We start from the raw sequence: 14556 nt of genomic DNA, 5'->3' as shown, positions 1-14556 counted from the left end.
GAACCAAAACTTCATCTGAGAGTCTCAGAGGTATACAGGGCTTGGCATAGTGTGTAAAAGTGTTATTATTTAAAGCATGGCAGCAGGTGCGCGCCATGCCCAAACGTGTTGTTAGATTAGATATATAATAACATTTAATTGTGCTCTCTGATTCTGAGATGGGAGCAGAACAAATAAAACACCTTGGCAACATCATATTATACTGCAGGTGGGGCAGATTTTATAATGAGATTTATATGTGAGAGCAGCATGTCCTAACTAACATCTAAATTGCAGTGTATAGATTATGCTGTTCAGCATTTGTGGGCAACATGTAAAAGCAGTCGGTAGTTACCCTGCATGAAAAATAATAAATGCATTTTCACCATACTATGCTATGCCGACCTGGGTGCTCCCTCTCGGAGGGGGCAGCCAGAATGTCGTCAAGCAAGTTTTTCACCCCTTGCATTGCAACATGGTTTCTTCCAGGTGCATAGTTATTTGCTCTTTTTACTTTGCTTCCAACCCAGAATAATGCCCTATCTGTCTAATGCAGCTTTGTGCCATGTTCTTGGGCAAGAATAATGGACAACTTGGACTTCCGTTGGGCGGGGCATCAAGTATGATCTCGCCTACATCTCAGTGGATTGTTGTGAAAATCGCCACAATCTACCATTTATCTCCCCCCTCTCCCCCCTGTGCCTTTCTGGATATTGGACTCTTCCTGCTCCTGCCATCTTGTGCTGGCGGCACGCCAAGCTGGAGCTGGTGCCGTTGTCCTGGTGAACCCCCCCCCCCCCACACCCTCTGTGGTTAATTACAGGGCTCCGCTCACAGTAGGGTCCAGCATGATTCAGAATTACAGCCTGAGCCATTTTCAGAATCTGCTGTGGCTCTTCCAAACCTCCTTCCTGTATGCTGCTGCCTCTTCCCCAACCCCGCTCTACCGATGGCATCTACCAGCTGAACCATATTGTCTGCGGCTGTGGGGTGCGCATCGGATGGACTTTGCTGGTACGTCCTTACTCCTTGCAGAGCTGCTAATTGTTGGTGTGCAGTAGTGACAAACTGGTCCCCAGTGGATCTACTCCGCTTACTGGCTGAATTGTCCTCTGGATCTCCCTGCCTGCGGATTGTTGATGAATTAGGGTGAACTGCTGTGGTGGAGCGGCACCGACACATTAGCATCCTGCCCACCTGAATATCTGATAACCCTTACTCTGCTGTTGGATTTGTGGACATCCTCTAGCACTCAGGTCTGTTGTGGGGTGATAGGTTCTAATCCCAGGTAGGACAGTATTTTAAAGAATGTAAAGTAGCTTCATATAGTTAAAATCCACAATATTCCTTTGTAGGAGCAAATGGTTTGAGTCTCAACATTGACAGTATTTTGAAATGTGTTAAATTAAGGAGAATATGACTAAAAAGTGATTTAGGGTCAGAAGGGGCGGTGGCCCCAGCAGCAGAGGTGATGGGTGAGGGGGGGGGAGATGTGATCAGATGCAGAGAGGAGATGCTGGGACTCACAGAGCAGGAAGCTGCATGGCAGAATGGCCGGCACAGTGGAGCGGGTAAGGCGCCTCTCCAGCCTGATGCCTCCCTGCAATGCAAACCCTGCTTCCCACATTGTGCTGGCCTTGACTTAAATTCCCTGTGCATTGAATGCTGGATGTGAACTCCTGCAAGACTCCTTGCCTGTCTGTCTTCTGCCCCTACCAGCTCTATATTGTAATTGTTTGCTCATTATACCATTTCATTTATCGTTTTCTGTTCATTGCTACATACATAGTTGTCTCTAATAGCATTACACCAGTGTGTATTCAGAGCCGTTTTCTTATAATTTTCCATTCACTAGTCTATAATACTGGCTCCATTTATCTCCAGCGTGATTCTGCTGCCACCTAGTGGTGTTTTACTTTAAGCTCTGTTAACACGTTTTCTTCTCCAATCTAGTTCATATCCCTGTAGTTTTATACAGTACAAGGTACACTGAATTATGTAATCCTGCATTATGTCCACATACGGGGTCTCCCCGTTAGAAGAGTACTCAGTCTCCCCCCAAACCATCCCTTCTGATTCACCAGTGAAGGAGGTCATGTGCTCAGTGTCCAATGTTAAATGTATCGCTACTCAGCTTAGGAGCTACTGCACATTCTCATACCATATATAGATGGCAATTTAAAAACTTTTTTGTCTCGTTTAGACCCTGCCACAGTCCCTCTGGTTGAGGGTGCCCCCTATCCGGCTGACTCATCTCAGTTACTGAGCGACTCTGAGATTGGTGTTCCAGCCCATGCTGGTTTCAACTCTGAGGGGTATATTTACTGAAGTGCGGGTTTACAAAAGTGGAGATGTGGCCCACAGCAACCAATCAGATGCTAGCTATCATTTTTTAGAAAGGTACTAGATTAATAATAAGTAGAATCTTATTGGTTGCTATGGGCAACATCTCCACTTTTGTAAACCCGCCCTTTAGTAAATTTACCCCTGAGTCTGTTATATCCCTGCCCCTGCATTTTCACGAGGAGGCCATCTCTACTTTTACCCCGGCTCCTTATCACTGTTTTGCATTTTTTAGGTTAGATGGGAGCTCTGATTCTCAAATAATTTGAACTACAATGTGGGTTGGCAGCGTTACCATTGTACGCTACTTATTATTCACCCCAAAAGGAATGTGGAAAGCAGATACAAACCCTGCTTGGTGGGCCTCTGCTCCCTAATATCTCATTTACCAAACAGATTGATGCGTCTCTTCATTGGTAAGTGAAGTCTAATCATTGCAGGAAACAAACTATTTATTTTTTAGAGTCTTCCTAGGTGCAATTACATAGGTTACCACTTCATATCTGCCTGCTCTAATTAGCATATGACCTACTTCTACTTTACGACTATTTAGTTTTATGGGTCATATTCCTATAATTATACGACTGATGCTTTACATTACACAATGGTTGGCGTTGCTTCTCTACCTTTACTACTGTTTACTGTTGATGTGGGTTGGGATCTGCGCTGCTCATTATTCTCCATAATAGAAGGTGGAAGGCAGATATAAACCCTGCTTTGTGGGGTTACTACATACCCCATATACCATTCAGTTACCTTTCTCTAGTGACCCCATTGCTTTCACTGAGAAGGATTAAGACCCCCCCAGCCGTAATGTTGTAGAAAACAATGAGTAAAGCATAGGGGTTTTATCACATTCCTGTTATAGCTATGGGTAATGGCTCCTTTGTGCTCTTCTCATATGTTACATGTTTGCTGTATAGCTATTATTTGAACCGTATTATCTGTGTATTGTACCCTTACTTTTCTCTCTTCTATACATTTGCATTCTCGCTTAATGCCATAGTATGCTCAAATACGTTATTGTTACCAATTTTTGTATCCATGTTTATTTTGTGACACTGTTTGTAACTTTTCCTACAATTGCTTTATTCTGTTATGCTTTGATAAAAAAAAATAATAAATAACTGCGGGTTTGCATCCCACAAATTTACTAAAGCCCAAACTACCGCAATCCCACTGATAATCCAGACTTTAGAATAGAGGGCCTGATTCAGAGCTGGATGCTCTTTAAGAGAGCTCTCTGAATCAGGGTTTTTTTTTTCGCTGCGGCCTCCTGGCTGCTCGCTAAGCTGTGGGTGACCACCCACAGCTTTTGCGGGCGGCCAGGTGATGGCCGCGATGGTCGCGACCATCGGGGCTTGCGACGAGACCCTTGTGGTAGGGTCTTGTTCGTCGCAAGCCCCAGAGAGCTTCCTGCTCTAACAGAGCAGGAAGCTCTCCACTGACATCACTGGTGATGTCTGTGGTGCCTCCCACAAACGACAGGCATTCCTTTGGGAATGCCTCCGGTTGTGTATCCACCCCCCTGCCCCGCCTACAAAACGGGGCGAGCTGTCGATCAACATCGACAGCTGCGGGGCTTGCGCATGTGCAGTACCCCACCATCGATCGCTCGCGAGCGGGTCTGAATCAGGCCCAGAGAGCATTGAAGTACCATCAATGTTTTTTTCCATTGTAAATATAGAAACTCCACCAAAATGAAGAACCTGCGTCAGGCAGCCATTTTTTTTAAGGTCATCGAAGTGCCAGCATGCCCTGGCAGCCCTTAAAATTGGACATGCCAGGGCTTGCTGGGACCTGTAGTGCACCTGTAAAGGAAATATTAAAAGAACACGTACAAACTTTTATTGTTAAAAAAAAAAAGAACCCCCCCAGACCCTTTTTTTTTTTTTTTTACTTATTTATTACTTCTTATGGGATTGGTCCTCCTCAGTACATATAGGCATCCCAGGGAACTTGGCAAAACAAAATAATACAGTAACTGCTCCCTCCGGGACTCTGACACGAATGAGAGGTCACTTCCAGTGACTCTCATAGGAATGAATGGGGCCACTCTCATTTGTCAGCGTGGCAGCTCCTAAACACAGTCAAAACTGCTGCTTAGTAAATGCTGTATATTGACCACCAAAACCGACGGTGATGCTCATTTGTTTTAAAATGACGGCAAACCCGCTGTTTCAGTAAATGTACCCCTTTTTCTGTTTAGAGGAGAACAGGACTTCAGACAAAGGGCTCTGGAAATCATGGGAATCTGCTTTGTGCCTGGTCAGAACTTATTTTAATGTCTCAATGTAAAGGAAAAGTTCAAGAAGGTAAATTTTTATATCAAACTAAGTTGGAAACATTACTCTGCAAAATAACAGCGTGGTGTTTTTCCTGTCCCTATGCCTTTGTTTGTATATTGCCATTGGTACTCCTAACTTATTTCTCTTAATGTAAATACCACCATGTATAAGATTAATGCCATACCAAGTGCAAGATTAACAGTGTATAGTGCATCCATGTTGTAATGCTTCCCCCGGTGACCTAGGGCCTGATTCAGCTTGGATCGCAGATGCTAATATGCACGCAATCGGACGATTATTGCGTACTGCGCATGCGTTTGCATCGCAGTGCATGTGCGTGAACTGGCCACAGTGATTGGGACTGCAATCGCAGTGACCACGCAGACCCATCGCAGAGTGATTGACAGGAAGTGCTGTTTGTGGGTGTGGACGGGGTGGGGGAGTGGTCGGAGTAACGCAGGCGTGCCAGTGCGTTTGGACGCCGTTGTATGGGTGTGCATAAATTATCCACTGCGATGCCCTAGCAATATCTGAGTAAGTTGAGGGTTTGTGCAAGTGTGTGGGAGGCTGCGATGGTACGCGATTGTACTGATGGTTTTGCAGTCTTGCTAAACATTACGGATGTGTGTAAGGTAAGGTGGGCGTCCTTCTGTAGTGCTGCGGCGGCATTGTGATCGCAATGAATTAGCATGCTATCACAGTTCAACTCAATAGCGATCGCAGCTGCGGTCTCAATAGCGATCCGTAATGGCTCAGGCCCTTAGTCTGGTATTTCCATCTTTGGCAGCAAAACGTAGCAAATTTGCTGGAGGAATTTGACCTTAGGTATTCCCAATCGTCCCCTATCCACAACAGCAGAAGGACGTCATTGTCATATCCCCAGCTCGATTGAAGTATTATAATTTTGCAAAAAATACAATTTACTAACATGTTTGTCACTATGTTGACTCTCAGGGGTATATTTACTAAAGTGCAGGTTTATAGAAGTGGAAATGTTGCCCACAGCAGCCAAATAGATTCTACTGTAGCTATTATCTTCTAGAAGGTGCTAGATAAATAAGTAGAATCTGATTGGTTGCTATGGGCAACATCTCCACTTCTATACACCTGCACTTTAGTAATTATACCCCTCAGTGTTAGGCACAAAGCTAAACACAACTGTGTACATAAAAGAACAATATAGTGAACCTAAATGCTGTCGTACAACATAAAAGTATCAGAAGTTGATTCTATATTCCAGGATGATGTCACCTGAAGTGTGCTGTATAGCTCCCAAGTAATATGTAAAAAAAAGAGAAAACAGCAGAATAGTGTAATACTGTTTGATCAATTGGTTGAAGTGTAGAAAAAGATAAAGCACTCGCACGTAGATGAAGAACTAATAGCCCTAGCGGTTTCTTTAAAGGGCCTTGTTTTTTCTCTGAATAGAAGAGTGGTGTCCCTGGGAACTTCCAAATATCCTCAGGGATGCCATAGAACATAAAGAATAAACATTGGTGTGATACCATTTAAAGTACACCCATAGGTGAAAGCAAAGTATCAAATGCACTCATATGTGTAAAAATAATAAATGAGCCCATTGGTACTGTAAAATTGTATTTTCTACTTCAGGGTCCATAGGGTATCCTCAGGATACCTTGGGGTATAGGTGTGACGTCAGTCATCGGGCACCATAGAGTTAAGCTTTCAGCCTCCCAGGATGCACTAGGGTCCCCCTCCTATACCCCGCCCCCGAGCCAAGGCACCTCAGTTTAGTTTGGTGCCCGGCCGGAGTCAGGTGCACCTGTTGGCGTGGGGGCTAAGAAGAGCCCCTGAAGCTTTTCTGCATGCAGCTGTGGCTGCACATCTGGTTGTACAGCATGGACAGTCAGTCCTGACGTCCATGCTGTCTTCCCTACACCCCCGCCGGTACCAGAACGCCGGTACCGATCCGGGGATGCTGGTGAGCATCTGGGGTCACAGCTAGCGGTGACCCCAGATGTTCCGGACCATGTCCGGATTCAAGGGGGACAGCAAGGTAAGCAGCGGGGTCCCGCGGTGGGTCCCCGCTGTTACATGGTCCAGAGTCCCCAGGCAGGGGGCTCCCTGGGGACTGACTGCAGCGTGGAGCCAGGTAAGAACCTGCGCTTCCACTACCCCCCTGGGACAGCGGACCGCAGCAGAGCGGTAGCGCTGTGGTGTCCCAGGGGTTAAATGCATGCCAGGGGAGCGCGCCTTCCCTGTCTCACAGCCGGCGCCTCCCCTGCTGCACACAGCCCTCTCTGCACTCTGCCGACTGGCCCTGTGGCAGCGCTCCTTCCCCAGGCCAGCCTCCTCTCTGCTCCCCGGCGGCCATCTTCCTGAACGCATGGTGAACGCTGCTGGAAGCCTGGGAGGAAGCATCTTGGTCTTGGTCCCCCCGCATACCTCTCCTCCGCTGTGGTCAGGTCTGTGTATGCAGCGCTGTGTCCTACCAGGCCCTGTGTCTGTGTAGTTGAGTGATCAGCGCTGGTTAGTGCAGGAATTGATTTTCTTTGCATTGTATGTGACTGTGCTAGCGCTGCTGCCTGTATCTTCTATTCTGACTGTCAGCTTTATTACTGTCCCTGTTCTTTCTGCTAAGCCCTTGCGGTGCGGTGCTGCAGGGTGGTCTCTCACCTCTTTAAAATACAATTGGTGAGAGGGGTCACATACTTAGTACCATCATGTCTGAAAGTGATTTTCCTCTCCGGTTACAGTGTACTACGTGTAAAGTACCTTTAGCGGAGGGGGAGGGTAGCGTGGAGGGCCTCTGCCAGCAGTGTTTGTCAATGGCGCGGCCCCTTACGGTTACAGCACTGGTACAGGAGCCGCCCTGGGCTTGTTTCGCTCAGGCGCTTACAACCTTAGTGGGCCAGTTAGCTCCGCAGCCCGCGTTTACACAGATGGGTTTGTCCCAGCAGTCAGTGGTGTCATCACCCATCCAGGATTTCCCAAGACAATTGGTGGTACCCCGCAGTCTCCCTATTTCCCCTCTCCCGGTTTCTCAGGAGCCGGCGTGGGTTAACTCCCTGACGAGTTCTGTACAGCACTTGTCGGATGTGTTGCAGAGGGAGACTGTGATGCGGCCACATAAACGGCCGGTGGCGTCTCTGTCGGCTCCTTATGAGGATGACGAAGGGATGTCTGATGGGGAGATTCTGGATCCTTACGATCAGGAACCTCTCCATACTAAGGACGCTGACGCTAGGTCCTAGGTATATATTCCTGGACTTATTCAGGCAGTCCGCACAGCCTTGGTGATTGAGGACGAAGTTCCCTCAGCGGCTAAATCCAAGTATGCCTTTTTTAAGGATGTCAAGGGTGACGCCACAGTCTTTCCTCTTTCGGGTCAGTTAATGGACCATTTAGAGGAGGCGTGGAAACAGCCTGGCAAGCGATACCAGCCGCAGAGGCGCCTGGCGGTGGCTTATCCGTTCGCGGATAATTATTTTGCTAAGTGGGAATCCCCTCCACAGGTGGATTCTCATGTGACACGTCTTGTCCGTAGTGCCACATTGCCGATGCCATCCATGTCCTCCCTTAAGGATGCTACGGACCGCAAGTTGGAGATCTGCCTGAAGTCCGCTTATTCCCTTGCGGGGGGGGGGGCAGCGCGGCCGGCTATGGCCAATTGCTTGGTTGCCAGAGCGATGGAGCGTTGGGCGGATTCATTGGAGACGTCCTTTGATTCCGACTGTCCGGCCGAACAAACGGAGTTGATTGGTAATCTCCGTGATTCGGCCACTTATATCAACGAGGCGGCCTTAGACATTAGTACACTGGTGTCTCGAATTTCTTCAGCAGCGGTGGCTGCTCGTCGCACCTTGTGGTTGCGATCCTGGAAGGCAGACGCTGACTCCAAAAAGGGTTTGGAGGCGTTGCCCTTTAACGGAGAAGTTCTCTTCGGTCCAGATCTGGACAAGATTGTGGCCACGCTGGCGGCAGCCAAATCGGCATGTCTCCCGTCGGCCGCGGCTCCTTCTGGTTCAGGACCATCGTCCTTTCGGTCTTATAGGGCCCAGGGCAGGCCCAAACCACAGTCTTTTCCCCGACAGGCTGGCCCTAAAAAATCGGCCAAGCCCCGGAAGCAGGCATGGAGTACCAGACGTCCGGCCCCTAAGCCTGATGACAAGCCTGCGGCCTGACGGTCCGGGCCTCCCGTTGGGGGATCCCAAAGTGGGAGGCTGCCTGCTGCAGTTCGCCCGGTGTTGGTCGGTCACCACGACAGACACTTGGGTTCTCGAGGTGGTCTCCCACGGGTACGCCCTCTCTTTCCGGCACAGACCCCCGGCTCGATTCTTCACGACGGGTCTACCATTAGACCGGAACAAGGCCACGGAGCTGCGGAAGGTCTTGCACACTATGCTTCAGGCTGGAGTTATAGTGTCTGTTCCATTCTCCCAGAGGGGCCAGGGGTTCTATTCAAATCTTTTTTTGGTGCAGAAACCCAATGGGTCATATCGTCCGATTCTCAACCTCAAAGCTCTCAACAAGTCTTTGCGGGTGCCGAAGTTTCGGATGGAGACCCTACGGTCCATCATTCTGGCGCTGGAACCTGGGGACTATATGGTGTCATTGGACATACAGGACGCTTACCTGCATGTCCCTATTCTTTTGCGCCATCAACAGTTCCTCAGGTTTGCAATCCGCAGCGACCACTTTCAGTTTCGGGCGTTACCTTTTGGCCTTGTGACAGCACCGCGTGTGTTCACCAAGGTGATGGCGGTCATGGCGGCTTCTCTGCGGCTGCAGGGAATCCGCATGTTGCCGTACTTGGACGACCTATTATTAGTGGCAGGATCTCCGGAGCTCCTTCTGCGCCACTTGGACCTGACCATTGCGCTACTGCAACTACACGGCTGGTTAATAAACTGGCAGAAGTCCACTCTAAACCCGTCTCGGCGGATTCTACACCTCGGAGCCTTATTGGACTCGGGACAGCAAAGGATCTTTGTGACGAGGGAAAAGATCTCTGCTTTACAGTCGAGGGTGCGCAGTTGTCTGCACAGCCGCCGGGTGTCTCTACACTCGGCGATGAGGTTACTGGGCTCCATGGTGTCGGTGTTCGACATGGTGGAATATGCCCAGTTTCACTCCAGACCTCTGCAGCGCCTGATCCTGTCCAAGTGGTACGGGCTGCCTCAGTCTCTAAAGTCCCAGACGATAGTGCTCACCCCGGAGGTTTGCCTGTCCCTTGCCTGGTGGTTGCAGACGACCCATCTCAGCAAGGGACGTCCGTTCTGGGTACCAAATTGGGTCCTGTTGACAACGGACGCCAGTCTTCGGGGCTGGGGAGCAGTTTCGGGTCCACACTTGTTCCAGGGCAGGTGGACGCCGACAGAAGCGGAGCTTCCAATAAATATCTTGGAACTCCGTGCGGTCTTCAATGCTCTCCAGCAGGCACATCGGGTTCTCCAGGGTCGTCCGGTGCAGGTCCAGTCGGACAACGCTACCACCGTGGCCTACATAAACAGGCAAGGAGGAACTCGCAGTCGGGCGGCTCTCGTAGAGGTGTCTCGGATCCTGGTATGAGCGGAGCGCAATCTTCCGGCCATATCATATCGTGAGGTATTACAGGTTTGACACCTTCGCCTCTCAGGATGCTTCCTTCGGACGGCAGATTCTCCTTTCAGCACAGGAGTGTCCCCACCCTTAAAGGATACTGCTTTGGGACATCCCCAAGGTATCCTGTGGATACCCTATGGACCCTGAAGTAGAAAATATGAGATATAGGCCCTCATTCAGAGCCGTACGCTCTGAGCAGAGCGCACGCTCTGAATGAGGGCCGGCCTCCATGAAAATGGAGCGTCCTTCTGGACGCTCGTATAGCTGTGGGTCACCACCCACAGGCTATACGAGCGTGCATTTTGATGGCCGCGATGGTCGAGACCATCGCGACCATCGAAATTGCGAGCCGGAGCCTGCGGTTGAGGTTTTCAACCGCAAGCTCCGGAGTGATTTTGGCTCTATCAGAGCCAAAATCACTCCCACTGACATCACTAGTGATGTCAGTGGGCCGGCTTTTGATGGGAGGCGTTCCCGTGGGAACGCCCCCATCAGGGAGGCACGGGGCGTTCCCATCGACATTGACAGCACGCCCCCTTTGATCGGACACAACGAGCGAAGGACTTTCCTTCGCTCGTCGCGTCTGGCGCATGCGCACGACGGAGCTCCCTCCGTCGTGCGCATGCTCAGTCCAGAACATCGACCCACTTGCGAGCGGACAGCTGCTCGCGAGTGGGTCTGAATCAGGCCCATGGTAAGAACTTACCTTTGTTATCTCTATTTCTACGAAGTCCATAGGGTTCCACAGGACTCCCGCCCTGTCGCACCTGTGCTGCAGATGGGCTTTGGTCTGGTCACCGGTTTTCCCATCTCCCTCTGGTGAGAATGTGATTCTTGTGTGTATCCAGATCTTCTTTCTCTCTCTTCCTTCTCCTCCTCCGGCCTTTGGCTTGGTAACTAACTGAGGTGCCTTGGCTCGGGGGCGGGATATAGGAGGGGGACCCTAGTGCATCCTGGGAGGCTGAAAGCTTAACTCTATGGTGCCCGATGACTGACTTCACACCTATACCCCAAGGTATCCTGTGGAACCCTATGGACTTCGTAGAAATAGAGATAACAAAGGTAAGTTCTTACCATATCTCATATTTTATATATTGTATTTAATACAGAGGTTCCCAAACTGCAACATTACAGTCCATGTTGTAAGGATATCCATGCTTGAGCACAGATGACTTAATTAGTACCTCTGTCAATTTGATTTAACCATCTGGACTAAAGCATGGCTATCCTTAAAATCTGGACTGTAATGGCATAGTTTGGGAACCTCTGATTTAATATATTTGTGCCGCTGGACCCAGGGGCAAAGGTGAGTGAAAATGGCCGCCACAGCCAAATAAGGTGTAGGGGCGCCAGGTGACCCATGGGCCAATTACGCAAATCTCAGGGATGGGGGGCAGGTAAACCCATCCCTTTTTTTTGCATTTTACTAGCCACGCTGGCCAATGATAAGCAGCAATTCTGGGTTCGGGGGGGGGAGGGAGGGTGACCATTTGGAGTTAAAAGGGGAAGGTCTTGAAAAAGAAAGGTCAACACAGCAAATAATGACTCTCTGCATAAAGTTAATGTAATTGTCAATAAAAGCCTTTGACACTTATGAAATGCTTGTAATTTTACGTCAGTATACCATAGTAACATCTGACAAAAAGGTCTAAAACACTGATGCAGAAAACTTTGTGAAAACCAAAACTTGTGTCATTCCCAAAACTTTTGGCCATGGCTGTAGGTTCACTATATTTTTATTTTATCTGTTTTCCTGAGGGGTGGTACAGTATTCCTCCATAATGGACTCATTCAGCAGCATCTTGTGTTATTTTACAACTGTGCACATATAAGGCATGACAAATACAACTTTAGTGCTCCGCTGCACCATCAAATCATAAATGATGTCCCAAACATTCTCCTGTTTTTTGTCAGAAGCTCTGGATTTGCTACTTATATCAGTAGATCAAGCTGAACTCAATCAGGACCACATCCCTCCGTTGTTCTATATTGCTGAATCAGTTCTTCATCGAATCTGCTGTGATGTGTCCCAGAAGCCCTACCTGTTGTCCAGTGAGGTCAAACTTTCCAAGGTAAAGTTTTCTTTTTAACCAGTCAACTGAAGATTTGTTCTGGCAAAACCGGTCAGAAATTGCCAGGTACGCCGGAGAGTCCGGGGAGTCAGAGTAGATCCGTTCTGCACATGTGTAGAAGGGATTTCCTCTTCAAAAACAGTGGGGCGGTGCAGTCACACCTTATCAGCTGAAGCACAGTTGGCTGCGTTCGCATCCCGTGCATTCACATCAGTTAATTGGTTAAAGCACGTGTAAACTTTAATGATGCAATTATATAAAATGCAATGGCCGTGAGTTACAAGTGTTCGGATTGTTTCCCCGGCAACAGCATCACAGATTTTCCTGCTTAGCCAATAGAGGAGTAAAGGGAAATTTACAATGTTGCTCTTTCATAGCTCTCAGTTGGGAATTGAATTGCTCCATAAAACTGAAATGTTCAGATATGCAAAATAAAGGTACATTGTTTATTATCAATATGACTGAACTGCAACTCTGTTAAAATATACAATATTTCTTAGGAGAGTGACCTAATGAGATCTGAAGAAGGGCAAAAAGCTGCTGACTCTGTGGTCAACTGTTTTGACATAATGTGACCAGGGTGTGGGATAGGGCTCCAAGGTTTAGGGGCCCATGGAAACACTGAATAAATCACGTAATGGGGAACTTTTTTTGTTATTGTCTATGATCCGTGGTATGTTACTTTTGGCTCTTTTGACTAAGCAATGAGAAAATATTTTATTGCACTTTACTTTTTAAGAGTTATCACTTTCAGTGAGAACTGCAGCAGTTTCCTTTGTTCGTTACAGTTAATAACTAAGCTTAATAGTAAAGTATATTCTGGTCCTTTAGGAAGAAAAGTGGAAATTGAAAGCTGGATGTAAGGAGTAAGAACAATGGGCCTGATTTAGAGCCACAGGCATAAAGTGTATGCATAAAGGCGCTTTTGTGTTTGATACGCATAGTATCACATATATCTTAGAAAAGTGATGGGCAGTTACAGGGCGGTGTTGCATGCATGGAGATGGTTGTGGGTGTGTTATGGGAATGTCACAGGCGACACAGTGAAAGTGGTTGTGATGCTCAGCGGATTTTATAGGAAGCAATACTCTGATGGAGTAACTGCACTTGCCATGGGGCTTATGCAAATATGAATGGTAAACACACATCAATCGTTATTTCGCGCTGACAGTGGGAATCTCGGTTCTTGCACATTCATATGCACGGATGTACACATGGGAAAGTCACAGACGTGAGGACGCCAAGAGATGCAGCTGTGGACGCTTCTGTGCTTTCCTCTGACATAATTTCAGTAATGGTGGTCACTGAATAATGAAAGAATCCACAGTAATGTGTAAGGCATCTGCTTTGATAGGCCGGGAAAATATGTCTGATTAATATGATATGTGACACTTGTATATCTGTGTGCACCTGAGTCTGTATACAAAGCACAACGGAACTAGGAATGAAAAAAGCTGCTGCCGCCACACTGTAGCACAGCGTATACAGATTCAGAGACTCAGTGACACACAGAGCAACTGCAACAAAGATATGTAAGGACACATCTGTACAAGTGGGCATTTCTCTATCTATTACACCATAAGTGACACCATAATTGAGCTCCATTGTGGCCTTCAGTAGGTTTTCTGAAATCTATTGTCATTATATAGTGTTTTTATTAATGCTTTACAAGTTAAAGGAGTGTCCACATTTGAATATGCCCTTTCACTATTAGAAAGACTTTTGCTATCGGCAGTAACAATGATACCTTGCAACTCTGTGTGTATCTAATAAATAAAAGCATGGGGGATGTTGTTCATAATTCGATTCAAATATTTAACATGCTGCCTGTGGTCAAGTGACCCCAATCTCTATATGCCTAAAAAACATTAGATTGCAGGTAAATGCACTCACCTCATGTACAGAGGCTACATGAGAGGTGTGGGTAAAACCAGACGTGGGCATATTCCTCTCAATATTACCCCATGTTACTAGGTATTGGTACAGTGGTATATAGAAGAGCCTGTGCTCTACTGCAGGGGTGGGCAATTCAAGCTGTTAACTACACATAACAGTATGCCTTTAGCATGGTCAAATAGCAAAACTGTGACAGGGCATACTGGGATGGTTAGTTCTACAACAGCTGGGGGACGCTTATTGCCCACTCATGTTCTACTGGGAACTTACAAACCAAATTGGCTTCTGGCAGATGCAGACTTCAGGCAATGAGGTTGGAGGTTGTGTTCCTTGGACCTTCCTGTATTTCCTGCATGGAGTGGTGGTTGTAATGAAAGGGGATGTATAAAAAGATGGAACTCTTTAATGATACA

General features: G+C 47.7%; 1 protein-coding gene across 1 annotated transcript in view; it reads left to right on the top strand.

Moving 5' to 3' along the window:
- TMEM232 (transmembrane protein 232) overlaps positions 1–14556 on the top strand; it is a 148539-nt gene that overhangs the window by 12854 nt on the left and 121129 nt on the right. The window contains exons 3-4 of the mRNA XM_088477679.1: positions 4532–4637; positions 12090–12247. Coding sequence (XP_088333805.1) covers positions 4532–4637; positions 12090–12247 — 264 coding nt within the window. The remainder of the gene's footprint in view (positions 1–4531; positions 4638–12089; positions 12248–14556) is intronic.

Source organism: Taudactylus pleione, unplaced genomic scaffold, assembly GCF_031769625.1.
Source record: "Taudactylus pleione unplaced genomic scaffold, aTauple2 ptg000202l, whole genome shotgun sequence".
Taxonomy (NCBI): Eukaryota; Metazoa; Chordata; class Amphibia; order Anura; family Myobatrachidae; genus Taudactylus; species Taudactylus pleione.
Note: the sequence above shows the minus strand (reverse complement) of the source record. Positions and strands in the feature narration are given on the sequence as shown.